Below are 27,801 nucleotides of genomic sequence, written 5' to 3'. Positions count from 1 at the left end.
TCAATAATAATAAAACCCTCCCAATTACACAAAGTCTTCTGAGAAGAAGTCGAATTTGCTCCCATACATCAAACTTCACAGTATTCAAATCAAATGTTCATTTACAATAAACCACGCCAGTCAGGAATCTGTACCCAAAAAAAGTATAATTGATTATTAAACATCAGTAAGTGATACGTCTAACTCAAAGTTTCACTCTGTATTATAACTACTGCTTTTTCAAAGATTTAAATAAACCCTTTAACCAGTAAACCAAATTAATCTCAGAGTTAAAGCTATTTCTTCCAGCTCACTGTCTAGATAATGGGGCACACCTAACGTGTGCTTCCACAGGCACCGCTCCTTGGCAGCAGTAGCAACCGGAATGGGACAAATCCGACTGTTCCTTTCACCCCAACACTGCTCACGTGGGTTCTGCAATTCCGTAACACCCCAGCATCCCTTCTGATGAGCACAGAACCTCCTTCCTGCACTGCTTTGGAGTGCATTAGCCAAATGTCCGCCTTAGTTTCTACCACGCTTCTGAGCCCTTCCATGGATTCGTGGGGATGCACGGAAGGGGTTTTGCCTATTTTAAAGAAACAGGCAGTCTAACCAGACACGTCCTAAATGCCATAATTTCATGCACCTTTGGCCACTGTAAGACTATTTTTTGCAATTTTAGGCAGTTTTGCAAACTGCGTCTAGCAAACTGGCTTCCAAGAGAACTTTTTAGCACTGTACTCTGCTATCTACCAGCAGCTATGAATCAATGACCAACCTGCGTACCCAAGATGGATGTGGCTACTACAGATGAACATCAGTGTATTCTGTGACTGTATTTCTTCTTTTCCACTTAAGTTTGTGATGTTAGACACAGATTTGTATGTTAATTTTAAACAACAAAAAAAAGCATAAAAACCTACAAACTAAAGTAGTCAATCACTGATATTAAACATTACCTTTCCTGTAACTAAACAAATGGCCAACATTAGTAAGTAAACTGGTGTATTTTAACACAGAAGTCTTTTAACCTCAGCAACCTCTGCTTCTTCCCTTCCCCCCCCCCGCCCCGTAAAGCCAGAAACTGGTATGGAAAATTAGTTTCCCTTCAAGGAACAGCAGAACAGTATTGAGTCTGGTTAACTTGTCCGTCATAGATCCTCTCTCTGTTTGGTTGCTCGGTTGTCCTCTTTGACACTATTAGATTTCTTGTCTGCATCTTTTTTCTTCTTTGCTTTTTCAGGTTTGGTTTTGTTTTTCACTTTCTCATTTTCTTCTGCTCCTTTGCCAGGATAAACCTGACCTTCCAGAGTAACATCCGCACACCTTTCCTGATTTATCAGAAAGTCTTTGATCTCCCAGGCGTAACCTCCATCACGAAGCATAAAGATGGCACGGTTTGAGCCAACGATAAACCTACAGGAAAGACACACACTTCTTCAGTTAGCTCTGTGCCTTTCAAGCACTACAATGTTTTGCTTAATTCAGAGCACCTCCACAACTAAGGAACACATTTAACAGAAGTTGGTCTCATTGTTATTGCCTGGGGATGGGGACAAGAGAGCAATTTTCCAGCACAAGTAATAGTAAAATGCATGAAGTTTACAAATAGCCAAGGAGGAATAAGAATACGAAGAAAACTTAAGAACTTATTCGGCACTACGTAAAATCCACTAATGGGCATTGAATTTGCTTTACACACTTGCTACAACTCTTCTCAGCCTCAGTTCAAGAGCACAACATTCCTCTGTTTCAAAATGATCCTCTCCGCGAGAAAAGCCACATTTTGTAGTCAGGGGAACAAAAAGCCTTTTGTGGTGTCAAGTCTTCCAAGTGTGATATTTTCCATCAAGCACATAAAGGCAAATTACTGCGGCTAAAATTGATAAATAGCTGAAGTGTAATGAGATAAAAAAGGAATCTGGCTATATATACATCATGTGTAAGTGTTAAAGAGATTTTTGCACCACACCAGAGTTTTTGTAGCGTGACTTAAAACAGATTGGCATATAAACTGATACAGAAACAAAGGAATAGTGTCGGATGATGGAGGTGGGGAAGGGCACAGAATGAACAGCTGAAAAGATTTTCAGGAAGGAAGAAACAAGGGTTCTGTAAAAGCAAGAACTTTATCCTTGCGCACACCAGCTTACCTTTGCACATCATAGTTTGCATTGAAGAGACTGCCCTGCCACAAGCTAGTAATTTCTTCCGTCTCCTTTTCTGTTGGATTTCCTGACACCGTGACAAACATCATCAAAGTCTTCCCCTTTTTCGTCAGCTTCAGGATACTTTCAGGCTTGCCCGGATCAATTTTTGAGAAATCTATTGGTGCTGGAGGCCTCTTGTGTTCGGGAAGATCCCCTTCTTCAATGTCATCATCTTTCTGTTTTGAAAAGGAAAAGCAGGCATTAAACTTCACTGTTCCACAAAACTGTTCCTTTTTTGAAATTTCCCATTCTTTAGAAAGTAACTCTTTTTTGACAAAGTATTTTTTAGTTTAATGATGGAGATTCTCAAACCAAAAGAAATAGTGAGTTTTGTTTCAGGATACTTCATCAAGAGTGCTCTTTCCATTTATAACCCTCCCCTCAAAATGATGCACATTTTCATACTGACAGGTAGAACCTCATTTCACCATGTACTGAGAAATATTTCAGACTCCAGGTTAATTCAATACAATTCCACCTAGGTACTTCATAAAACAACACTTTTTCCTTCACAGTTTCACAGAAATTTATTAACTATACAAGATGAACTGAGAAAGCTGCACTAAAAAGCCTCAAGCTGCACTAAAATGCCTCATGCACACATAAATACAAAAGCGTTCATCTGCATATTGCTTTCCGAGGTCAAAACTCACTGTTGGGAATCATGCAATCACTTGAGAATTTAGTTTTCCTTACTTTGTGCCTTTTAACAAATAAACCCACAAGAATACAGAATTTCAATGCCACAGGACAACCTTTATTAAAGGTTTCAAAACTTTTCTAATGAACAAATGCAGCTCACAGTCTGACAACATAATCACCAAGAATTCTTTCTTCTTAGAAAAAAGAAAAAAATACTCTTGATGCCTCTGCTGAGGTTGACAGGCATTTAAATATTTGGCAAGGCAGAATTCAAACTGTTGCCCCTTAGAACAGCTCGCGACAGGGAGGAGTGAATATAGTGACAACTTACATTGAGCTACAACTTGATTTCTTAAACAGTGTTTGTATCATAGAATTAAAAAGTAAAAACAAAACAAAACGGAACAGAAAAAAACCCACAACTCTTATACCGGCACCCACCCAAGCACTAGTAAATCAGCAGGAACTAAGGCAGGTATTTCAGGTGTTGTTCTGACTTCCAGCATTTAGTGAAAATATGCATCACTCCATTAGGAACACGAACTGTAGCAGTACCTAAAGATACTCCCTTCAGAAGCCTCAAAGGTCAGGAGGCGAGCTTGATTTTAAGATCTAAGTATGCATTACCTTCTCATCTCTGCACACGCGTCTATACAAACTCAATAGCACCCTCTTACAACACCCCACTGCAGGATGAAGGAGCGTCCCATACCCTTTAACAGTTAAGGTTTCATACAAGTGACCTGCGTCCTTTTCCCATCTCAATTATGTACGGTTTGCTGTCCTTCTGACAAGAGAGTTAAAATTTAGTTACCACAGAACAAAAGTTGTGGGAGTCTTAAATTTTATCCTTTCTTTCCTTACTAATTAATTACCTATCTGTTTCAATTTTGCAAGTCTGAAGCATGCTTTCACGTAGTTCACACGCCTTTGAAAATTCCATAGTAAGTGAACTGGGAGCAAAGTCCCAGGAAAGTCCCACTGCCCTCACGAAGGGGGAACAATACTTACCTTGGAGGAAGCTGGAAAATGCTCATACTGATTAAGTAAAGTGAAAATAATAAAAAAAAAATCTTATATGATTAAATGAAAGACATTCCTCACAAGTAAAAGCAAATCAATCCTAGGCTGGTTTGGCTAGCACAAAACCAGCTTATTTCAGAATTTTGAAAGGCAAAGGAAGACAAATGTTTCCAAATACTCCTTACACAACACAGAAATTGACTTTGGATTTAGTGACAGCACAACCTACTAACATACAGTACCTTTTTTTCCCTTAACTATTCAACTAAATGCTCATAAAACTGTATTGTTACAGTTCGAATAGAACTATTATAAGCAGTGGTCAAAAGCTGCCCTACATAACACTTCTTCTCTTGATCCTGTACAAACTCACGCAGTTTCATATTTGTAAAGCTATCTACAAAGCAAAAGACTGTGTAAGCGTTTGCTTTGAAATGTCTGGCAGATTCATTCCTTTAAACAGTAACATGAGGCTTCAGAGGCAAAGCATCACACAGACACAGTAATAACTATATATTCCTCTCTTTCTCCTCCCCTCAGCTCCCATTCTCATGCATTTCTCATCAATGCCCTGGATTTCTATTTTTAAAAATACTAGCAACATACGTCGCCTAATTCCTCAGACTATTCAATAATCTTAGCTCAGAGTCAAGCCTGAGAAACCTTGAGCTTATAACAATAACAAACTATTCAAAGCACATGACGTTTCAGTAACAGAAAGACCTCCGGAGGAGGTTCTCAGTTCTGTTTCCACCTCCCCTGGACTCAAGGCTGCTGGAGAGTCCCTTTCCACGAGGGAAATCCCTAAGTGGCTTCCTTCAAGCTCCAGTTGTGCAACTGAGCTGCTGAAGCAACCTCTACCTCTTCTTCCCCTTCCCCACACTCATTTTCCACTAGATCACCCTCCCAGCTCACCGGGCAGCCACATACGTGGTTGCACCAGCACGGTGCAAGGGGCAGGACAAGAAGCTGAGCAGAGAGGTGGCCGCTTGCTCTGGGAAGGCTGCTGGAGCCACAGCCTCAGCCAGGCTCCTGGCTGACCCCAAGGGCGCTGCAGCCACCATCCTCCAATGCTTTCAGAGTAATTGCCAGGGAAATAAAAAAGTATTAGGAGTCACCTCACTCAGCTGAAAGTAAAATCACAGAATGCTTTGGGTTGGAAGGGACCTTTAGAGGTCATCTAGCCCAACCCCCCTGCAGTGAGCAGGGACATCTTCAGCTAGATCAGGTTGCTCAGAGCCCGGTCCAACCCGGCCTTGAATGCTTCCAGGTATGGGGACTCCACCACCTCTCTGGGCAAGCTGTTCCAGAGTTTTGCCACCCATTACCAGAACCAGGCAATGACACTTGATTCTGTACAGATCTGTGCCCCTCACTCCCGAGCACAATTCCTGCTCTTATCCAAATTCATAACGCCCCCTTTGTTTCTCACCCCACCCCATCAAGTCAATGCACGCCCTTTCTTCTCCTCCAGCCTCCAGCCACCACCCCCTCAAGTCTTTCATGTTCCTTGTATGTGTCCTAACTACCATCAGGCAAAATGCCGTACAGCTGACCGACCCGAGGACCAAACAACTCGTAATTGTTGAGCCTCTGCTTCAGTAATTTCTTTTCTTCTAGGGCTTTGGCTGTAAGCGCATTGGCTGTAAGCGCATTTCCTCAGCGGCAACGCCAGCCCCAGCAGCTCAGCTGCATCTGCGTGCAACATGGCTCCAAGCATTTGTGCAGCACATGGCGAACTGGAATCTGCTCCAGCTAAAGAGGAAAAACCCCAAACAGCTTCCTCACCCGGCTGGAACTGAATACACAGCCAAAGAGTCACGACATCATTAACTTGAGTCTCCTTTCATCCAAGCATCTAAACTCAGAGATGCCCAGCTTTAAGATTTTTCCTGCAGTGCCAAATTTGGTTGAAGTTGGCCAGTATTATCAATTAAGCCTTGATTTTTTAGCAGCTGGGAGGATGGGGCCAAACTCTCTTCAGTGGTGCCCAGCGACAGGACAAGGGGCAATGGGCATAAACATAGGAAGTTCCACCTTAACATGAGGAAGAACTTCTTCCCTCTGAGGGTGACCGAGCACTGAAACAGGTTGCCCAGGGAGACTGTGGAGTCTCCTTCTCTGAAGATATTCAAGACCCACCCTGGACGCAGTCCTGTGCAGCCTGCTGTAGGTGACCCTGCTTCGGCAGGGGGGTTGGACTAGATGACCCACAGAGACCCCTTTCAACCCCGACCACTCTGTGATTCTGTGATCCAGTCCTTGGCTGATACCACTAACAGAAAAGCAAGCTTTGAGCTGATTACATAATTTAAAATTTTAACTCACTTTTCTAAGAATCTCCCTTCCTAAAGGGAAAGACACAGTAAGAGTCCACGGGATGAACAAGTCCATAACCTGCTAAGCTGGTCCATGGCAGACATTCTCACTTCTCACAGAAGTTACTTTATTTACATTACATGTACGAAATCTACTCCTCCACCTCAACTCACAGCTGCAACTGGTGTTACAGGAGACAGAAGTTTTCTCTCCATTATTTCCTCCTTTTTTTTGTGCAAAACATTCTGGGGAACAGCCTCATGGGAAAGAATAAAAGACGCTGGTGAGTGCTCTGGCATTTATCAGAAGGCGACGGCAAACAAAAATAGCAAAAAGAATGGAAGAGTGGCATGACAACCACAGGGAGAAGAGAGTGATGGGGAACTGTCAAAGAAAGTTAAGGCAGCAGGTTGACAGAGATGAAGGCGGACAAGGGAGAGCTGGAATTAGACTTCGTTACCATGAGGAATGGCACAGAGGGAAACACCAAACCAAAAAAACAACTACATATCAACTCTGTTAAGCTGAAATGAGTATTCCTCCAGCTACCCACCCTCAGTCAGAACACACATACCCTTACCACGCTGAAACACCAGACATTTCAGTCAGACCAGGCCGACGGCAGGCACCGAAAGCACTGCGGGCCCAGGCACGGGGAGCAGGGCAGGCTGCGGGCACCCGGGGCGAAGGCAGCCCCCCCGCAGCCCCTCCTGTGCCCGCTCGCCCCGGTTCTGTAACCTCTCCCCGCCAAGGGACGGGAACCAGCCCCGCGCCTCGGGGATCCCGCCCGCCCGCGCCAGGCCGGGGCCCCGCTAGGCCCGAGGGAAGGGCAGCCTCAGGCCGGCGCCAACTCTCCCTCCTGCCCTTGCCCGGCGGAGGGACCGCGGGGCCGGGCGGCGCGGCGCGGCACAGCGCGGCACGGCACGGCACGGCACGACGGCGGCGGCACCCCCCCCATTCCCCCCCCTTCCCCGCTCCGCCCGCCACCGGCAGCCGCGGGGTCCCCTCCGCGGGCCCCCGGCCCCTCCCCGCACCTCCCACTGCTCCAGCAGCCGGGCCATGTCCGCGTCGTTGTAGTCCCGAATGTCCTTCTTCTTGGCCGGCCCCCCCCGCCGCTTCCCCTCCGGCTCGCCGGCCCCGGCCGCCGCGCACAGCCACAGCGCCAGACCCAGCAGGGCCCAGCCGGCGGCCGCCGCCATCTTCTCCCGGCCCTCGCCGCCGCGGGAAGGCGGCCCCGGCTGCCTTAAGGGGCGGGGGCAGCGGCGGCTCGGGCCGGAGGAGGAGCTGGAAGGCGAGAAGGGGCGAGAGGGCAGCGGGGCGGCGCCGGGGGCAGGGGCTGGGGCACGGCGGGGGCAGCAGCCGCCTCCCGGGCCCGTGCGAAGGCCGCGCTGCTGCCCGAGGTCGGCAGCGGGCCGGGGGTGCGGGCCTTCCCCGCCCCGAGGGCCGCCTCGGGGGCTGCCGGGAACGGGCCCGCTCCGGGCGCCGTCCCGCGGACCTTGGCCCGGCTTTCCGAGTGAAGGGTGGACGCCGTGGTGTGGTTTTTTAAAATACGGACCAGCTCCTGGAGTACGAGCCGTGCGGTTTCTTTCTGTTGCCTTTTTTTTAAAGCAGGGTGACCGGTATCTGCACTCACTAAGCAATGCAGTAGGAACTGGGCCCATTGCACCGGCTCTTCTGATTTTAACTAGTATCTCAGCAATATCAGGTCTTTAGAAGATGACTTTTAAAAATAAAACTGATTTGTTGCTAAAATACAACTCCAGAACGCCTGAACAGCACAAAAGAGATAGGGATTTTTCTTGGAACAGACTACTTTGCTGTTACCCACACCAAACCAGATTACAGAGACTGATGTCTGCATAGCCTTATTTCACTCTTCAGTCTTCATTTTTTCCTCATGGAAGCTGTTCTAATTGCGAATAGCACCCTCTTCTCTTTTGCCTTTTAGACTTGGGCTCCGAGAAGTTTAAACTTCGGACTTGAAGGAAGCGTCACGGCAGCTGCTGCTGGTAGATACTGACTGGCTCTCTCACCAGCATCGAAGGGAGAGCAGGTTCAGAGCAGAGGAACTGATTCTATAGAGTGAACACTTCAGCCCCGATTCTGTTACTGTATGTAGTCCCATAATGAACCAGGAGCTCACTGCCCTTACGGGCACAGCGTGCAAACACAAAAGAAAAGCAGTCAGTAGGCTGGGGCGTGCATTCGGGAGGCTTTCGGAAGCCCGGACTGACTCCTGAAGTGCTAAGATGCTGAAGGGCTCTGTAGCTTGTGAGTACCAGGGAGAGATGCCACACAAAGCAGCAGCTTGCCAAGCGCATGCATAGCATGAGAAACAGCAGAGGAGGATGTGGGATCCAAGATTTCATCACGGTGATAAACAACCTGCCTGGTCTGCAGCCTCCCTGCTGAGGGTTATCGTTTTATAACATTTCAGACATACTGCCAGCGCGCCTGAGAAACAGGAAGCAGTTAGACCATAGCTATTCATGGAGCTTGTTAAATGTACAGTAACCGAAATGGGGTTTTAGTCAAGCAGCTTTCACAAAGCTGTCCAATAAGTTACTAATGAGCACATTTGCTCAGTGATTTCTCATTAAATATAATGAACATCAGGTATACTATGTCAGATTGCCCTGATTAATGAGGTTTTACTAAAATATGTTTCTGGTAACTTTTGTTATTACTGGATCATGCGTACATTCACTGGAAAAAAAAATAAAGACTAAAGATTCAATTTTGGAATGCTGAACTTACAGCATAAAATATTTTCACTGAATTTCTACTGGGAAATACTTTCTTCAATTCTGTTTTCTCTTATTAGAAAGAACAAAGCCAACTTTGACTTTCTTTACTATCTGGTGCTACATTCAGATGTGGATCTCAAAAGTAATCCGATTCCCTTTGGTAAGTGAACAAGTCATTCAGTATATCCATCACTGCACCAAACAACACTATACATTTCCTTGTTATGCATATAAAAGCTTTAATTTGAAAGGGAGGTATTTTTCATACTTGGCTCTGACCTTGCAGCTATCTCTGTTCAGGTAGCATTCTGTGTCCAGGAAGAATTTGTTCAAAGTATGGTCTTTGTGGAGTCCGCTGCAGGACAAACACCTATTCAGCACCCCTCTGTACTCTGCTGTTCTTCTCTACCATGCAAGGAACAAAAGCAATGCAGCTAGAAATACATATCACTGACAGGGGCAAATTAAATTGCATGTTCTTTTTATTGAAGCACACTGCGTTTTATTCGAGTATCTATAGAATCATCCAAATATGCTTTTTATAGCTTAAGCATTTTCATATTCCTTAAAAGTTTTTATAGGCCTAGAAGCTAACACTATTATGATTACAATACAGAACGTATCTGATAATAGATGGCTACTTTCATTATAGATTGCGAACGTAAGGTGTTTAAGGCTTTATCTTGTAGTTTAACGTCTCACCTAGTCATGCCAGGGAATGTCTCAAGCTGTGGCTGTCATTTTTACTTCTGCAACACCCAAATTTTATTAGTACTGCTTTCAGTTACAAAGTTATGCCTTATCAGAAAGGCAACTCTGCCTCTCCCATTGATGTAAACCGTTTCCATTATTGAGTAGGGTTGGGTCAAGCTGTAACATGAGAGGATTCAGGATGTTCTAAATTTCTGTTCATGAAGTTTGGGATTCTCTTTTTTTTTAAAAACATAACATGCATTTTTTAGAACTGTATTTGTGCAAAATATACTTCCCATACCATTATTTCTTATGAGTTAGGAGAAGAATGTGCATATATTTTTAGCTGCCAACAGGTCTCTCAAGTCTTTGCTGGTGGTGGGGTTTTGTACGCAGTTTCCTAGTTTAAAGTGGATTCTCATTTGCCATGTTTTACTTTTCTTTGCAAATACAGTACAGTAAGGTCATAAAGCTTGTCCCTTGACATTCCTTAGAATGAAACCCTGGAAAGAACAACAAACTACACTTCATCAAGGAAAGGGCAGCACCTTCTTGGGAGGACATCTGGACAGTTAAGAGATTAAACTAACAGGATCAGAAGATCAGCCCTAAGCATGCAGATGGGTGAATGAACATGCGAAGGCTACCTACTATCAACACATGCCGTGTCTGGAAGAATTAATTTATTTCAAGAACTCTACTAATACAAGTGGATGCTTAATTCCGGTTCAGATGAATGAGGTGTTGCAAAAGGCAGCCTTGTAGTGATTACTTTGAATATCTAAAATGATTGAGTTCTGGTGTACAGCTGTGCTCCTTATACAGCCTGATAGGTGTTAGAACTGCTCTTGCACCTACCGACTTAGTAAAGGACCAGGACAATATTGTGTTAAATAACACAGACGACTTGCTAAGCAACAGATCCCAGAAAACTTTTAGCAAGTTTTGAGATGACCTGGCATTCAGAGTATTCTTACCCTGTTTAAAAGCCTTGTCCTGCATTTTACGGAATGTCAGGATATTCTGAGTTACTTTCAGTAAAACACTCAAAATTAATGTTTTCATATGTCAAATTATCTTAAGTGCCCTAAATGTTCCCCTGCAGAGACAATCTAACGCATGAGCTCTCACGCAAAGACAGTGTGTGTGTTAATTCAGACCCCTGAATGCAGCCACCGAGAAAAACTTGAAGAATCAGAGCTGAACATGTTATCTTCAAAAACAACAGGAATATTTCCAAAGATAGAAAAGAAAATGTGCTTTTCAATACTGTTACTAGCAGCAAAGCCAGCAAAATATGCTGTCATCTAGAGCTTAAATGTTTGAATGATTCAGAATAATTTCAGTCCTCAATTTCTTGCACAAAACGAGCGCACTCACTTGCTGTCTATTAAGAGAATGCAGATTTTTGTTCCAGAGCTAGTCAGACTTTGAATTCCCGTGTCCAATTTGAAAAATTAAGTCTTTACTTCGAAATTCTCCCAAATTAGGAGTTGATTATTGTGATTTAGACATGAAATACCAATGCAGGTACTAATCTTGAAATTCACATTCTGAATTCAGTTTTGACCACAAAATAAATCCGTACCCTAAATTTATGTTATCCTGTGCCTTGATAATGAATGAAATGAAAACTTCTTGATTGAATGGAGACATTTGACAAATGGTGTGTTAGCTTTGTATCATTACCTATCTGATCAGGTTTGGCGAGGGGGTACGACGCCTGACTGTCTAGTCATCTGCAATAAAGCTATACACTGTAATCCTTAAATTAGAAACACCACAGAATGTTCCTGTTAATACTCATCTGACTGCAAAATTTGCTACAAATCTGTGCTGGTTAAAACTATGTACTGGTTACACAATTTAAAGTTACCCTATTAAGAAAAGAATTACATTAAATCAATGTCAAAGAAGGTTTATACAGTTCCCACAGGAATTCCATTTATAGTCTAATTTCCACAATCTAAGTGAAATTAATTTTGTAGTCCCAATTTAATTTTAGGTTTACAGGTCAGTTTTGGCACCTACATCTAATGTAAGTAATACATTACATGACCTTCTGATGAATTAAAGGTGCTAGACTTCAACCGGTAATGATCAGGGTCTCTCCTCGTAGAACACACAGGCGCAATGAGAAAAGTGTAGGACCAGAGACTCCTACGAAAACATCTATTAAATTTCTCTTATGATATATATTAAAAAAAAGGAGGGGAGGAGGGGAAACCCAGACCTTTCTGTAGAGCATTACAGCTGCACGACCAAACATAACTACTAAAAGCGCAATTCAGGAAGGGTGGGCCCTTGCACATTTTGTTCAAAATACTGTGTTCTCCTTTGATCTCCAGAAAACCCCAGACCTAAGAGTCTGAAGGGGGGGTCTTAGATTCCTATTTATGCTGAACCATTCTCATCAGTAGCACCACTCTTCCATGAAGTGCTTCTGAGTTTCAAGCCAACTGAGCTACCAACCTGGGGCTTCTTGCCTGCTCCAGCGAGGGAGAATGGACACCAGGAGCTACGTTGCACCTAACCCCCTCCCGGGCACTAGCCTCGCAAATCGCAAGGTGTAGGATGGATATCCAGGTGTGTACACGGTAGATAAGAACATGAAGCAGAAAGCCATCACTGGCTGTATCAACGTAAAATACACCACAGCCTTCCATTCTGTGCAAGAGGAGTTTTGTAGCTGTGTTTTCCTTTTCATAAAAACATCTCTTTTCCATGTCAATGTATTAAATATCCATGGTAACAGCAGGGGACAACCAATTGATTATATACAGTAAGTGGTGAAAACAACAGTACAATAAATGGCGAATAAACGGACAACAAAATAAAACCACTTTTGCTGTATGTTTCATTTGAGCAGCAGGAAGCTAACCAGTATATGTAATAAATTTTTTCTTACTTTTGATATTGTGTTCTTAACTATGATGTGTTTAAAAAAAAAAAACCCACATCAAAACACGAAGGTGAAGTCTATCTGTGAAAGCGCACCTATTAGTCTAAAAGCTACTTATTTATACACAAAATCATTTTCAAAGAAGAAAAAACAAGACCTTGTGGCTGTGTTTGCATTTCGTTGTTGCAAGTGACCGGTTAACTGTTCCACCAGATCTCTAGCTGTCTTTTTGTGCTGCACACAGACCAGTTCTCAGGTTGCATCCCCAGTGTATCGACCATGATTACCTCTGCAGACCTGAGACAGACCCAGACCTCACAGTTTTAGTCTCTCATGAAGTAAGGACTCTAAGTACTGACCACAAAACACTTACTTAGCACCAAACCATTTAAGACAAAATAGATCTTAACAGACAATAAACCAGTCACCACGCTTGCCTTTCCTTCTGTGTGACGTACCAGTCCATTGCTGCAGAGAGGAAGACCCAGCTTCCTCCAGCCTCTCCTGCAAAGTCTGCCTCTGTGTTAAATTTCTTCCATCAGCTCTCTGCCAACTGTATGCTTCTCTGATTTTCAGTTCTCAGCCTGACAAACCAGCTGCATCCCGCGGAATTGGAGCTATCGTCTTGTAATTACCACCTCATGGGTTTAGTCACATACAGCTGGCACAGGGGAACTGCTGAATTGCCTTGTATTCCTTCATCAGCTAGCTCCCTATTAAGTTAGATCGATACATCTATACAGCAAAGTCATATAAAGTAGTATAACCCATTGCATAGTGACTTCCTCTCACCAACCGGGCCACATACAGTGTTCATAAAATTATTACAACTTGGTATTCTGTAGCTATTTCTCAACACTGGCTACACTGGCAAAAATCGATTCCTCCTTCACAAAAAAAAATGTTACTAAGCAATAAAAGGGCCAAGTCCTGTCAGATGATTCGGGAAAGAAGACTTCAGCCTCCAGTTTCTGTTGTACTAAGCACAATGCAAAATAGAGATCAATGTGACGAAAGAAGAGCTCATACAAGTAAGCCAATCTTCTGTACACTGCTAAGCCACATTAAACAGCCTTTTAATCCCTTCTATCTGACAATGCCTGCTGTTTTGAGCCCCAGAGAGTTATTTCATTCTGACTCTGTCAGTGAAATCTTTTTAAAGCCAAGCATGGCCAGCTGATTTTCATGTCTTCTTAGTCTGTACACCAGTTCACAGAGCTGACCGAGTCCTGCGGGTCACCTTTGGACTCAGCAGCCATGAAATAAATGGGTATGCACACATTCTCCTTGAAAGAGATGTGCAAAAGACTTATGAAGGAAATACCCACCCCAAGCATCACTGAGTGAAAGTTTCCTCCTAAACCGCACAGATAAATCTACCGGACTTTTAAAGCATGTAACTGGCTGATCCTCAACTCTACTCAAATTACTGGACCCAAGAGAATCTGTCTTCGAGGCTCCCTTTCACAGTAAGACTATGTGTTGATGGTCAAATAATAACCATGGTAAACCCAGACCATGAGTGATCTTGAACCCAGCCGGGCCAGATGTACTTACGGGGCAACAACGCAGTCTGTAGGAAGGCTCTAACAGGCAGCTGCTCCAAGAAATGCCGCTTTCATGGTAAAAATGACCAATTAAGGTGGTATTTTCTACACTGTTTTTTTTGTTTTCCCAAACAGCAAACTGAAAGGGATGGTCAGGACACTCTTCATCATAGATTTAATATATAGAAGAGCTGAACACCCAGGGCTGCTACTGGAGGAAAATGACAGTTCGCAAGACCACTTTGGAGGCAAGCAACACCTACTACGTGACGAATTACTGGGTTTGCCTCTCGCTAATACTGAGGCTAATAAGCAGTGGATCAGTCTTTTGGACGGATCAAAGGAGCTCAAGGAATATTTGCTTTATATCATAGCAGTCACTACGAGCTTTGGTGGCCCTGTCAGCTGCTGAGAGCTGCCATGGGCTCCGGCCTCGCTGTGTTTCTGGCGCGGGCAGCCGGGAGGAAGGCTGGTGGAGAAGCCGCCGCAGGAACTGTGCGAGGATCTCTCCATTTTCTCCTTGGGGAATGGCACAAATGACAGGGAGCATCATGGTGGGCTGCAGCATCTAAAAATGGAAAAGAGTATTAGGTCATTTTAACAACTCTCCTAGCCAGGGGTGAGACCTACGTTTTCTAAAATGAAATCTTTCAAACCCTAATTAAATGTAGCAAATCCTAATTAAAAACAAACTAGGTTAATATTTATGAGAGGCATTCCTCGTGCTGCATAATATCTCTCTGCCTCATTTAAGGACATATCTGGAAATATTTTGAAATACAATTCAGCTGGCTTCTGCTGCCCATTGATTTTTATTTTTCAGAGCATTCTGAAATCATTCCTATTTATAGCTTTGAAAACGAGTTGCTGGCAGTAGGCCAAAATTGTTTAGGCCCAAACCATGACCTGCCTTTAAACTGCTGTAATCTCTCTCAAGAAAACAGAACTTCCCTCACCCTGTTTCTGTGAGGAGGGATGGGTGGAGAACTGCAGCATTTTCAACACAACCAAAGACCAGGATCTGCCCCTGTCTTCGAGCCTGGCTCTACAGCAAGGGTTTCCCCCTGGCCCCCCCAGGAGCGTGCATCCTGTTAACCCTCCGCTTTCAGGTCTGGTTTTATCCTGCTCACATCGCTCCTGACAGCTCCGCAGAGAAGGCCAAGGGTTTCTCTAGCTAGTGGGTGAGAACATGTGCAAATAAACTTGTCTGAAGCTCTTCACATGTATGCAGTCCATTAGATGGGCTCTGTTTGTGCCAGGACGTTGTTGGGTCTAGCCGGCAAGCGAGGAGCCTGGTCCAATTTTCATCTATATCAAGGTCACTTACACCCCTGCAGCAGCATGAAGGCAGCAGGACGTTAATGTAACTGTGAATTGGGACAAACGTATTTCTGGACTTCTGCAGCCTGCTAAATGCACTGTAAGTGCCTAGAATTACGAGGCTAACTTAAAAAAGGAAAGTCTGACTGAAAGGAGCGAAAGAATGTTCTTATTTAGCTGCAGTTTAAGGTGCAGCGAAATGCGTAATAAAAGCGAGACGTGGTTTCAGCACGGACTCTGATTATTCAGGATTATGTTGATGGAGACACTGTGTAACAGCAGCGAGTCTGATGTGGTGAGCATGTTGATGTCCTACACTACCATTTCCCAAACTATATATTCCCTTTGGAAGCATCCCAGGCGGCATTAAACCCATCTTCTTAAAACTTGTTCCAGGCCATTTAGTAATTTTAATTTTATTATTGCTTAATGGCATTTACTTGAATGCCTCAGATTTACTGAGCACAACATCTTGCTTTTTACAAGAGCTGTCTTATAAAGTTCTCGGTGTGCTGCAGCATGGAAACAGCCAGAGGAGAAAGTTGTCTTCACAGAAACTTCCCGCACATGAAGGCGGTGTCCATTGGTTCCCATTTCCCCGCTAAGTTCTAACAAATGGTACCCAGTGCTCAGAAACGGTGACGGAAGCAGGAGCGAAGCGTGGCAAACGCGTTTCCATTAGTTTAAAAAAATGGGTCAGGACCGGTGCTGAGGGGAAGATCTCTACGTAAGGGCAGACGCAGGAACACCCCGCACCACGCGCACAGCACCGATTCTGCCTGGCCAGAGGCTGGGCTCTGGCCGAACCAAAGCCAAGCAAGCCCCAGCACCCGCCCTCGGGCCGCCACCGCGCCGGCCGGGGGAGCGATTCCCGGGAGCCCGCCAAGGGCCCGGTGCCGCTGCCTGCCGAGCCGTCGCCGGGGCGGCGGGGCTGACCGCGACGCCGAACGTACCTGGCGGGCTGCCGGCGGCAGCAGGCCCGGGACCCCCGTGCCCCCGGCGGGCAGGCGCGGAGGGAGGGCGGCTTCTCGGTGCGCTCAGCATCCCCGCCATCCGACCGCACGACGCGCTCCCGCCCCGGACCCAGCTCATCCCTCCGGCTCCCCCTCCGGCCCTCCCGCCCTCAGCCCCGCGCCGTCATTTATGTACTCAGCCAGCCCGCTCTGCTCCCCGCCCGGCGGGGACGGGGCTCGGCCCCCCGCCGCGGGGCAGCGCGCCCGTGAGGCGGCCGTCGGGGCCTCCGCCCGGTGCCTACAGGGGGCCCGCGGCCCCGGGGCGGGCGGTGCCGGCCGCGGCACGGCGCTGCTGCCCGCCGGCCGGGGCGGGGCGTGCGGCGGCGGGCGGGGAGCGGGCGGCGGGGGAGGGCAGGATTTAAACGCAGGGCGGTGACACGGCACAAAAGATTTCGATAGGCTTAAGTGGGGTTACGGCGGAGGCACCGGGGAGGGGGGAGCCGCCCCCGGAGCTGTGCGGCGTCTGGCTGGGAGATCCGCCGCAGCCGCCCCTTCCCAATAGTTTGTCTGAGAGCCTGAGAAAGGGAATTTAAAAAGATTTCCTCCCCGCCCGCTTCGTTGTTTTTTTTTTATTTTAATTTTTCTATTTTTTTATTTTTTTTTTTCCCTGGGAGTTGGCGACCCAGCCAGAAAACATGGCAGGAGGAGCGCAAGGCCGGGCGGGTCGCAGCATCCGCGGCTGCAGCCCGCAGCCACCACCCTTGTTTGCGGGAAGAGTCTAAGTTGGCGCGGCGGCGGCCACAGCGGGAGCCGGGCGAGGAGTGGCCGGCGGCGCCGAGTCTGCGGGGCCCTGGGCGAAGCGGCATGGGCCGCGGCGGCCGCGTGAATGACCGAGGCAGGAAGGAGTGAGGCAGCGGCAGAAGGAAGGGGAACGGATCACGCCCGTCCGCCCCCAGCACCCGGATCCGGTGGATCTTTTTTATTTTATTTTATTTTTTTCTTCTTCTTTCCCGTCTTTCCTTTTTTTCTCCCTCCCTCCCCCCCCCCCCCCCCCCCCCCCCCCGCGGTGCCCCCCGTCCCGGTTCCCCGCGGTGCCTCCCTCTCCCGGCCCGGCGGCGGGGCCGTGGCGGCGGGCGGGCCACACCCTCCGCGGCGCTTCCTGCGAGCCGGCGGCGCGGGGCCGCGGCGGGCGCGCCGGGGGCGGCACATGGTGCGCAGCCGCCGCCCCTCCGGCCCTGGCCAGCTGCGCCCGGCGGCCGCTCGCCGACCGGAGGAGCCGGGCCCGCGGTAGCAACTCGGAGGGCTGCGCCCCTGACCCAACTCCGCGCGGCGGCCGGGCGGCTCTGAGGTATTCCGTCGCGTAAAGGGAACTTCGCGCCGGAGCCCGCAGCCGGGAAGGCGGAGGAGGCGGCGGGAGGGAAGGGGGAAAAGAAAATACATATATGTATTTTTAGCTATTTTTAGCTGAACGATGCCGTCTCGGGGCCCGCGGGCTCCCGGCGAGCGCCGGCCCGCCGCGGGAGCGCCGTAGGAGCGCAGGCTGGCGCCGGAGCGGGGCGGGCGCCCCGGCGGAGCTCGCCCCCTGCAGCCGCGGCAGCCCCGGCGCCCAGAGCCGTTCCGTGCCTCCCGGCGATTAATGGAATGATGTTGCGGAAAAGGCAGAGCGATCCTGCCGGGCTGAGTGGGGACTGCGCGGGCGGCGGCGGCGGCGGCGGCGGGGTAGCGAGAGGCATGCGAGGGCCCCCCCGGCGCTATGGCTAGCGGCGGCTCTGGCAAGTCCAGCAGCGAGGCGTCCGGCGGCATCCCCAGCAGCGGGTCCCTGCAGAGGAAGAAGCTCGTCTCTATCTGCGACCACTGCAAGATCAAGATGCAACTGGTGGCCGACCTGCTGCTGCTGTCGAGCGAGACCAGGCCGGTGAACACGGAGAGCCTGTCTGTCTTCGGCGAGTCCTTCGAGAAGTGCAGGGACACGATCATCGCCAGGACCAAAGGACTCTCCATCCTGACCCACGACGTCCAGAGCCAGCTCAATATGGGACGCTTCGGGGAGGTGGGGGAAAGCCTGATGGAGATGGGGGAGCTGGTGGTCTCCCTGACCGAATGCTCTGCCCACGCTGCCTACCTGGCCGCGGTGGAGACTCCGGGGGCCCAGCCCGCCATGCCTGGCTTGGTGGATCGCTACAAGGTGACCCGATGTAGGCATGAGGTGGAGCATGGCTGCGGGGTCTTGAAGACCACCCCTTTGGCAGATATGAGCCCTCAGCTCCTGTTGGAGGTGTCTCAGAACATGTCCAAGAACTTGAAATTCCTGACAGACGCCTGCGTGCTGGCCAGTGAGAAATCCAAGGATAAATTTGCGAAGGAGCAGTTCAAACTCAGTGTCAAGTGTATGAGCACCAGCGCCTCTGCCCTCTTGGCCTGCGTCAAGGAGGTCAAGACTTCACCCAGCGAGCTGACCAGGAACCGGTGCGTCTTGTTCAGCGGACCTTTGGTGCAGTCTGTCTATGCTCTGGTGGGCTTTGCCACTGAGCCCCAGTTTTTGGGTAAAGCGGCCACCATTAATCCGGAGGGCAAAGCTGTGCAAACTGCCATCCTAGGAGGAGCCATGAGTGTGGTATCTGCTTGTGTGCTCCTGACCCAATGCCTCAGGGATATAGCCCAACACCCCGAAAGTAGCACCAAAATGAGTGATTACAGGGAAAGGTTGAGGAACTCAGCTTGCGCCGTCTCAGATGGTTGCAACCTGTTATCTCAGGCACTAAGAGAAAGATCTTCACCCAGGACTTTACCGCCAGTGAACTCCAATTCTGTGAATTAACCCCCACATCTTCTCTTTAGATCCCAGTCATTGCTTAAGGAAAGTAATATCCCACCTCCTCGCCCCTTTTTTGTATACCAAAGAATTTGCTTGGATGAGCCCAATCCTTTGATTTCATGTGGTGAAGAAGCAGAACAGCATATTCAGACTATACGTACTAATAAAGGTAGCCAGTTTTGGCCTCTTTTCATTTTACTTTAAAGTCGAGCAAGTATCTGCAGATAAATTTTCCTTTATTCAGCAAGGTCTTCACACAAATGGTAATAATAACTGTTTAAAAGATTTTTTTTTTTTAATATTTGGGGAGGTGGGGGTATCTTAAAAAAAAAAAAAAAGGAGGAAAAAAAAAAAAAAGCTTTAATCGCGCTGGGTGCGGTTTTTAAAGTTTGTCTTGTCTTGTCTTCCGAAATTTCCCTTCTAAATTTTACTGTTCGGTTGTGCAGGAAAAAGGTTACCTCAGTTCTCACTCATTTAAAAAAATGAAAAAACACCCAACAACACATAGATGATGGATGTAGCTACTATTTTGTTTGTTTTGTATGACTTTTTTTATTTTGCATCAAGTGTTAGGTTAGAAGTGCATTTGGTGTGTAGGAGTGGAAGGACTGGAGGTTGTGATTATGTTTTCCATGTGTTGATTTCCAAACTGGGGGAAAAGCTACTGTGAGTGTTTAAACAAACAAACAAAAAAATTACACTATAACAAAAGTGATTTTTAATTTTTTTTTTTTTTCAATGTCAGTTTTTATCTTGCATGTACTGGAGTATTTATTTCATCTATTAAAACGTTATGTTTCTCAGATGTCTTTCTGTGAATCTCTTAAAAATTGAACAAGGAGGCCTGTTTGCATTGTATGTCACTTTCCCCAGGGAATGGGTGGTACAAAATGTAACTGTAGTTCCAGACAGCAGCGTACAGGCTGCAGTTCAGTTCTTTTATTTTCCTAAAAGCCGTCCCTCCCGCAATACCACCCCTCCTCCCCGGGACGCCTCTGACAGAGATACCCTGTAGTTGTGTTTGTGGCGAGCTGGACAGTGCTGTGTGCGTTGGGATCGCGCTCGGCAGCGCCGGCGGCTGCTGCAGCGGGCAGAGGCTGGCTTTGTTTGGCTTTAGCAGCGTTCTGCGTTATCTTTGAGGAGGTTGTGTATTTTAACTCTTGCAGATGTCGTGGGCCGTCTGTGTTACATTTGTGAGTTTCCATATTCATTTATTAAGGGTTTCTTGAAAAAACTTCACCCTGCTGGATAGCCCTGCTAGTTCCGCGCGTCTGCGTAGGAGTGTGGAGGTTTGCTGGAGCGGGGCCTTTGGTTCCTCAGAGGTTCGTGTTGGAGCTCCTCAGTACAGATGTCGGTCAGAGTAGTTCCAGTTGGGTGTTGTAGGTAATGGGAAAAGTCGGCTAGTTTTTCAGGCCCAGTTCACCTCCAGTTGAACTCTTTGGGAATTGCGAGTGGACCTTAGGGAATAGTGCAGTAGTTCCCATAATTGCAGTGATGATTTTTTTCAGCCTGGTCTTTGTGGACCTGTGGGGTCTGTTGCCTTCTGTATGTTCCATGAAAGGTAAATAGAAGAGCAGGTCTTCTGGCGAGGAGGCTCGCTTTGTCTGCCCAGCTCCATTGCACAACGGGTTTGTTTGTTTTTGTTTCTTTTTTTTTTTTTAAAATAGGTCTGCAAATTGAACAATATTGAAAGCTACTGGAGAACGTACCTTAGCAATGTTGTTACCGTGGTTCAAACCTTTACTGTACACCCACTGCCCTATTTATTCCTTTGAAGAAGTAACCCTGATATGGAACAGTCCTGGAGTAGTGAAAGGTCTTCCTTTTATAGCTTTATTGTTTCTCTTGCATGTGATGGTTTTAATTGCAAACGGGAGTGACACATTACTGGGTAGTGGACACATACATCCTGTCAAAGGAGATACAAGCTAAGCTTACATATCCATAACTTCAGCATTAGAAAAAAAAAAAAATCTTTGACTTAAGTACAGTGGAGTCCCGTATTAGGTTTTGTTTATTATTAAATGAAACTTTTCTGACTTCAGTGAGTTGTATGATTAGGACTTTTCTTCGTGGAAAAATGAGTCCAAGCTACTTTCCTCTGGGGTGTGATTTTCTATGATGTTATCTCCGATGCAGTATAACCCTACCAGTATATGCTGCAGAGGCGCATGGATGGCCGCATCTATGCGGTGTAGTATGAAAGTTCTCCTGCTGTTTTTTCATAAATAAATAAATATATACACACGCTCTTCTAACTCTGATTTAGATGCCTCCACAGGTCTTTCCTCAGAGGCTCTCCCGTGTGCGTGTGCACATGTTTTCCCATCTGGATGGCAGGAACAGCTGTAGGACTCTGGAGGGATTTGCAAGAGGCCAAGGCCATCTACGGGGAGGTCCTGTGCCGCGGTGGTGTCTGTGGTGGTCTGCTCGGCTGTCCTGTGTTGTGTGTCTCTGTGGAAGCCCAGATACCACCCCAATCCCGGGGTTGCGCTGGGGGGGAAGGAGGAAGAGGGGACTGTAGCCAACGTACTGCTGTCAGGATGTGCTATCTCCTGCGGCGGTGAGGACCAGGCTCCACCCTTCCCGTCCATGGATCCTGGAGGGTGGTGGCCTGCGTGGGGACCGTGGGGCCGGCGTGGAGGGGGCTGTGGGGCACTGTGCTCGGGGAGGGCGCAGGTGCCCCAGTCCTGAGCTCCAGTGCTTTCAAGCTGGCATGACCCACATTTGCGAGGCCGCCTTCCAGACAGAAGGCCGAGGGCTCTGAAGGGCAGCTCTGCAGCGTGTCTGACAAGGAAAAAAAAAAACCCTAACGTCCCACTGGCGCTTTTGATGTTTCTACTTAATAATTTTTGGCGCTGCTGAACTAATTAGGTTCTTTTTGATTCATTTATACATCATGGAGGTTATAGGGATCACGGTGCAGCCTCCTTATTACCTCTGTATATGAAAGGCAATATATTATTAATGATGACAGTGCTGAATTTTGTTGTGGTAAGACTTTGTTTCAGGTGGTTTAGTGCAGGTTTTTGTTTTAACAAGGATACTGCAGATTCTTCCCCCTCTTCTGATTATATTTTGAAGTGAAGTACTTGCATGCATATATAAATATGTATCTTCTTTTTCCTTGTTTTAACACTGAAGGAAAACAAACTGCTCTAGATCTCTTTGCTTTTGAGGTGTGGGGGCTTTAGGGGGATTCAGTTTTGTAAAATAAAACGTGAAATGTAGCTAGGCCACGGTTTTAGTTAACAGGCTGATTAAAAAGTACACGTATTTACAAATAGTAAATTCACCAAAGTAACTTACTACAACATTGTTAAATAATAGTAATTTTGACACTTCAGAATGTTCAGTCACTTCTTTCCGGACTAGAACTCGCACAAAGGGAGCCATGTGCTCCCTGGCCTCAGCTCAAGAGAGTATCTGTCAGAATCTGTGCTGTTCATCTAATTGGCACAGCAAAGTTCAAAATAAAAAAAAAAAGGCTTTTGATGCAAACAAGTACAACTGTTTTTATGCACCCCGAGTAAATGATTAACAGGAAAAAGTCTCAATATAGATGCACGTTGTGGCATTTTCTGAGCTGAAAGAGTGTGCTTCCACTACTCAACATGAATGTACGTATATTTTAAATGCTGTAGTGCCACATTTGTAAAGACAGTGTGTATTGTGATAGTTTATTTGGAATGTGTTCCTATAGAATATTAATTGTGATAGAAGACATTATTTCGGTAGCTTTATTTGTGTTGTTCATTTACTTTAGACTTCTGGGACAGAAGAAGTAGATAATGGACTAGTTTTCAGGGTGCAATCGCAGGCCACATCGAGGTCATCGATTTTCACTTGGCCTCATACTTTAGGCCCTGTTTGCCCAAACGCTTACACCATTTAGGTCAACAGGTAGTGTCACTATTTCAACATAGGCTTAGACAAGCATGAGACGTTTTCTGATTTCTGATCTGGAACCTTGGTGATTTTGACAGAAGAAAACTTAATATTCTAGGGTGCTTACATCAAACGCCACAGATCTGCTCTAACAGTGCATTTAATAAAAGGGTTAATTTATTTCTAAACACATTATGCAATGCACATTTGTAGCCAAAAATAACAATATCCCCACCAAAAGAGAATTAAGCTTATTTTTTAAATGTAAGAATTTTTTGGCAGGAAAGAAATTGTCACCTTTTGTATTGGCTGTGAATTTGATCTTACCTTTTGGTTGCTGCTCCATCACAGTGAAGTTCGTTATTGATTTAATCCAGCAGCTGATTCTCAGAATTTGAGTTCGGAGCAATGTGTTTTCTGATTCTAAAAAAAAAAAAAAAAATGTTCTGTAAGACAAGCAGTAAATGAGCAGCAAAATGCTATTGAAAAGCAAGCACACTATTTAACGGAATTTGCAAATGTAAATCCATGTTATTTTTCAAAACTAAGAAAAAAAAAAAAAAGACCATGGGTCAGATAATTCCCTTCACTTTTTACCACAGGAAATGATCAAAGTAGCATAAAATCTGCTCTTTTTGGCCAAACTTCTGTCAGAGACAGAAGGGGTCGAGCCAACACATGGTGTATGCAGCCTTGCAGCAAGAGGGGATGTGGCTGATGGGAAAGGAGGTGGAACCAGAGAAAATCTGTAGGGTAATACCTCCTATTAAACCCACAGGAATTTTCCTATTCTAGATAAAACAGAGGCTGATCCAATAAAGCAAATCTCAAACAACGCAACCTTTCTTTCCAGGCTGTTAGTGCATGAAGATGTGGGGCTCGGGGCGTTTGGGATGCTCCGTGTCGAGCAGCTGTATTGCTGCAGGGAACCAAGGGCCTCTGGGGTTGCCCTAAGATACGTAAGAAGTACAGGCAAAAATGTGTACCTGCCAGAACAGTTCGGTGGGAAATAAAGGGGTTGGTTTTCTTTTTTTTTCTTTTTAAAGTTTCTTTGCTATCAGGCTCTTTCTAGACTTCACAAGCAGAAGCAGATGGTAGGGAGCAGTACATTTTACTTCTTTGTTCTTGCTGCCTGTGAAAGGTGCCAGATGGGCAAAGATAAAGATAGAAATTCCCTTCCTGTAGCCCAGGGATAGCGAAAATGCAGAGCTTCAAGGCTGTCCTATCTTCATGGGATCACCATAACATGGGTTTTTTTTGGGGCCCACTGGTTTTGCTCTTTGACTTTTTGCCAGGAAGCTGACAAAAGTTCCCACTGGCAACTGGACAGGGGCATCCAGACCAGTAAAATATTTCATGCAGGACACCAAACTACCGCCAGGTTTGGATCATTCACAAATGGGCCAGAAAATGCGCAGGCTAGGTATGAAGTGCAAGGCCAGATCCTTCATATGAATAACTTCGAAAATTAAACACTGTGTACTCTGAGAGGTGTTTATTTACTTGGGAATTATGAATTAGCAAAATTTTTATATAAGAGTAGTTCAATGGTGTATTTAATTAACATAATCAGCAGTAGTATTCTGAACCATTTTCTTAATGAAGACAGACATCTGTGGACATGAAGGGCCTCATGCAGGACTCTGAAGTCTGTCATTAAATATTAATATTTTCCACAAACTTTCAAAATGTTAGGGATCGTCTTGTGTTACAAAGCGAGGAATTATATATTGATTTTCATTAATCTGAATCTTTTCCTAGAACTGGTTTTATTGTAGTAGAGTCCTTTGAACTTAAGGGGTTTTCTGTTTTGTTTTTGTAAAACCACACAGTGTATGATGCGATATTCCAGCAAAGTCAAAAGCAGCATTTCAAGATTAACGCAGAGATTCCTGGGGTCTTTTGTCATCTTGCCAGACTCTTGTTCCTGTTCTAACTTAATTTTTTATAATTTCCTTTTATGTTAATAAAGGCTTGTTGTGGCTGTAAAAGTTGAAGTTGTCTTACTCCATAGACAGCCTGGTTCTTATGTAGATACTATTTAGATTATTTAGAAATCCTGCTGGTTGCCAGATGGAGCTCTTTCAGATTCTATGTTAAATACTTGGAAAGCTAAATAGCTTGATTTTTCTCTCCTCCCTCCTTCCTCCCCCATCAAAATAAATAAATACTTGAAAAGTGATTGCTAACAAGTTGCTTAACTTCGGTTTTAAAATCAGATTAGTTTGAGGTGAAGTGACTGCAAGTATGAGCTACCTCAGAGTAGCTGGTTTTTGGTGGCGTTTGACTTACCTGCTAAGATCTTAAACCAATGGTTTTTCTCCAGGTTTGTCTGGGCAGCAGGAACCTGAACGTTGGTCTAACTGTAGAGAATCCTGAAAAGTATAGGATACAGCCCTGAGTCCTCCAGTAGTGTTTCTTGCTGCGAGCTGCTTTTATCACAGAATCACAGAATAGTAGGGGTTGGAAGGGACCTCTGTGGGTCATCTAGTCCAACCCCCCTGCCGAAGCAGGGTCACCTACAGTAGGCTGCACAGGATCTTGTCCAGGCGGGTCTTGAATGTCTCCAGAGAAGGAAACTCCACAACCTCCCTGGGCAGCCTGTTCCAGTGCTCCGTCACCCTCAGAGGGAAGAAGTTCTTCCTCATGTTCAGACGGAACTTCCTGTGCCTCAGTTTGTGCCCATTGCCCCTTGTCCTGTCACTGGGCACCACTGAAAAGAGCTTGGCCCCATCCTCCTGACACCCACCCTTCAGATATTTGTAGGCATTTATAAGGTCCCCTCGCAGCCTTCTCTTCTTCAGGCTGAACAAGCCCAGTTCCCTCAACCTCTCCTCGTAGGGGAGATGCTCCAGTCCCCTCACCATCCTCGTAGCCCTCCACTGGACTCTCTCCATTATCGCTGAATTAGTTTAACCAGCCTTTGGATGACAAAGAGTCCCTGCGGTAGCTCCTGTGTCTCTCGCCTCCCTTCTCTGAACATTTAGTTGAGCCAGTGAGGAGGAGAGATTGGACATCAGGTTCTCCATCACCAGCATGGCGCCTTGAGGTTGTTTGCAGATCATCCCTTTGGCACCGGGAGCCCATTCAGGTGCCGGGGTGGACTCATAATGGGGTGGTGTGAAACTGCTTTTTTTTCTCTGCCCTTTGGGGTGCTTCACTCTTCAGCCCATTCAGTCAGTTGAGTCCACAGTGCCTCCATTAGTGCACAGAGCATCAGCAGCAGAGCCAGGCCACGTCTGGTTGGCCTGTGTCTGGATCTTAGCAATTGCGAGGCTTCATTTGGTTGAAATTCAGGCAAACTGCTGAGTCTAGTAATGTTTCCCAAAGAGCAGTGCCTGTTGGGCACTGTGGCATTGATGAACTGAGGGACCTTCTGTTGCATATTCAATGTATACAAGGTGTTCCTCCAGTTCATGTAGAAGGTGCTTAGGAAGCTCTGGGAGTGAATGTCCCGCTAATCATAACTCTGTTATCATTAGTTGGCAAACAGTCAAGACTAATTTTGGCCTCCAGGGTTATGTTTTTAAAGTACAGAGTAAAAAAATGCCATTTCCTAGTTGATTTTTTCAGTATGTATTGATTCTGTCTGGTTCACAGTAAGTATAGGAAGTCTCTTGAATTGGTAGGCATGCTGCTCAGGTGTACTTTGGCCCCTGTTTGCATTCTGCACATGTACACTGTGGAAAAAAATGAGAAAAGTCAGGTAGATCTATATGTGCAGTGTGACAAATTATAGGCCCTGTAGCACTTCTGAATTGGCATGCAGTTAATGCTCTGGTCTTATTTAAATGCTTCAAATTTAGTCGATGTTTAAAAATTTACTTTCTGTTTAAAAATTTACTATGGAATAATCTGTTCTGGCAATGCTGGATTCATAGTTCAAAATCTTTATCCCTTTTTATCATCTTAAAGTAGCCATTAGTCTGAAACTTTTCAATCTCAGGGTCTGGCTTAAAAAATAAAAGGGAAATTGAGCTCTATATTTCAGTTTTCTTTAAAGCTAATGGGTCAACCTATTTTTAAATTGCAGAGCATGGAAAGATAGTCGGTGTATTCTTTTTCATGTTGTAAACTGTTGTTTCTTTGCTCATAATTAACAACTCACTTTTTAGAAACTCAGACTGGCCCTAGGCATTGTGAGAAAACCTGTGAGCAAAACTATCTGCGTGAAATCTCCTTAATACTGACTTTAGGCATGAACTCATTCACAATCTGTAATCTCGTCTTCTCTTGTGACTGCCACATCAGAGGAGTTTGTCCCGAAGGCCAGTGGAGCTGGTGGCATCTGACCAGACTGAAGGGCAGCTGTTGACGTGAGCGGCAGAAGCCGCAGAGACACGAGCGCTATCTTTGAAACTTCAGAGATATGTGCTGCTGCGTAGGGCACCGCAGGTTGTAATACTCAGAAAGAGTTACAGTGAAATACAGGACTGAAAAAAGCTACAAGCAAGAAAGGTTTGTTTCAAAGTAGAGGGCACAATTTATAGCTTTTAAGAAAAAAAAAATCTGGTCAGAACTGTAAGAGTGTTTAGGGGCTTAACTCCCATTGATTTTCAGCGGGAGGTGTATGTCTAGAAGTTTTGTGGACCTGGTCATTTATGATAAAGTTTGATTGCATGTGGTTTTAAAATTAATTATAGGATGTTGTCGTGGAGTTTTACTTAGACTGTATAAAGCTAGGAGATTTGCAGTTGTAGTACGAACATGGGCCATAATTCTGTTCCTACCATCCCAGCCTTTCTGTATGGGTTAAATGC

General features: G+C 46.0%; 2 protein-coding genes and 2 long non-coding RNA genes across 4 annotated transcripts; 1 reads left to right on the top strand and 3 right to left on the bottom strand.

Annotated features, from left to right (window-relative positions):
• Nucleotides 1-1,038: 1,038 nt before the first annotated feature.
• MESD (mesoderm development LRP chaperone) lies at nt 1,039-7,565 on the bottom strand. The gene is made up of 3 exons (XM_075431967.1): nt 7,211-7,565; nt 2,136-2,368; nt 1,039-1,398 (listed from the first exon to the last, which is right to left on the bottom strand). Exons 1-3 carry the CDS (start codon nt 7,373-7,375, stop codon nt 1,134-1,136), a joined length of 663 nt encoding a protein of 220 aa, XP_075288082.1. The 5' UTR covers nt 7,376-7,565; the 3' UTR covers nt 1,039-1,133.
• Nucleotides 7,566-12,332: 4,767 nt separating this feature from the next.
• On the bottom strand, nt 12,333-16,510 carry LOC142362599 (uncharacterized). The gene is made up of 2 exons (XR_012765182.1): nt 16,339-16,510; nt 12,333-14,633 (listed from the first exon to the last, which is right to left on the bottom strand). It is a non-coding gene; the product is annotated as an uncharacterized LOC142362599 (long non-coding RNA).
• A 1,037-nt stretch (nt 16,511-17,547) lies between these two features.
• On the top strand, nt 17,548-19,958 carry TLNRD1 (talin rod domain containing 1). The gene has a single exon (XM_009943802.2). The coding sequence runs from the start codon at nt 18,092-18,094 to the stop codon at nt 19,154-19,156; it is 1,065 nt and encodes a 354-aa protein (XP_009942104.2). The 5' UTR covers nt 17,548-18,091; the 3' UTR covers nt 19,157-19,958.
• Nucleotides 19,959-21,111: 1,153 nt separating this feature from the next.
• LOC142362592 (uncharacterized) lies at nt 21,112-25,597 on the bottom strand. The gene is made up of 3 exons (XR_012765179.1): nt 25,334-25,597; nt 23,369-23,464; nt 21,112-21,940 (listed from the first exon to the last, which is right to left on the bottom strand). It is a non-coding gene; the product is annotated as an uncharacterized LOC142362592 (long non-coding RNA).
• Between the last annotated feature and the right edge of the window lie 2,204 nt (nt 25,598-27,801).

The sequence above is a fragment of the Opisthocomus hoazin genome, chromosome 10 (assembly GCF_030867145.1).
Source record: "Opisthocomus hoazin isolate bOpiHoa1 chromosome 10, bOpiHoa1.hap1, whole genome shotgun sequence".
Classification (NCBI taxonomy): domain Eukaryota; kingdom Metazoa; phylum Chordata; class Aves; order Opisthocomiformes; family Opisthocomidae; genus Opisthocomus; species Opisthocomus hoazin.
Note: the sequence above shows the minus strand (reverse complement) of the source record. Positions and strands in the feature narration are given on the sequence as shown.

Bases quoted from the DNA above. Each gene is read 5' to 3' on its own strand.
- MESD (XM_075431967.1), bottom strand. From the start codon at position 7,375: ATGGCGGCGGCCGCCGGCTGGGCCCTGCTGGGTCTGGCGCTGTGGCTG. The intron at 2,369-7,210 runs GTGCGGGGAGGG...TTTTCAAAACAG, and splicing joins GGCTGCTGGAGCAGTGGGAG to AAAGATGATGACATTGAAGA. The intron at 1,399-2,135 runs GTAAGCTGGTGT...TCTTTCCTGTAG, and splicing joins GCAAACTATGATGTGCAAAG to GTTTATCGTTGGCTCAAACC.
- TLNRD1 (XM_009943802.2), top strand. From the start codon at position 18,092: ATGGCTAGCGGCGGCTCTGGCAAGTCCAGCAGCGAGGCGTCCGGCGGC.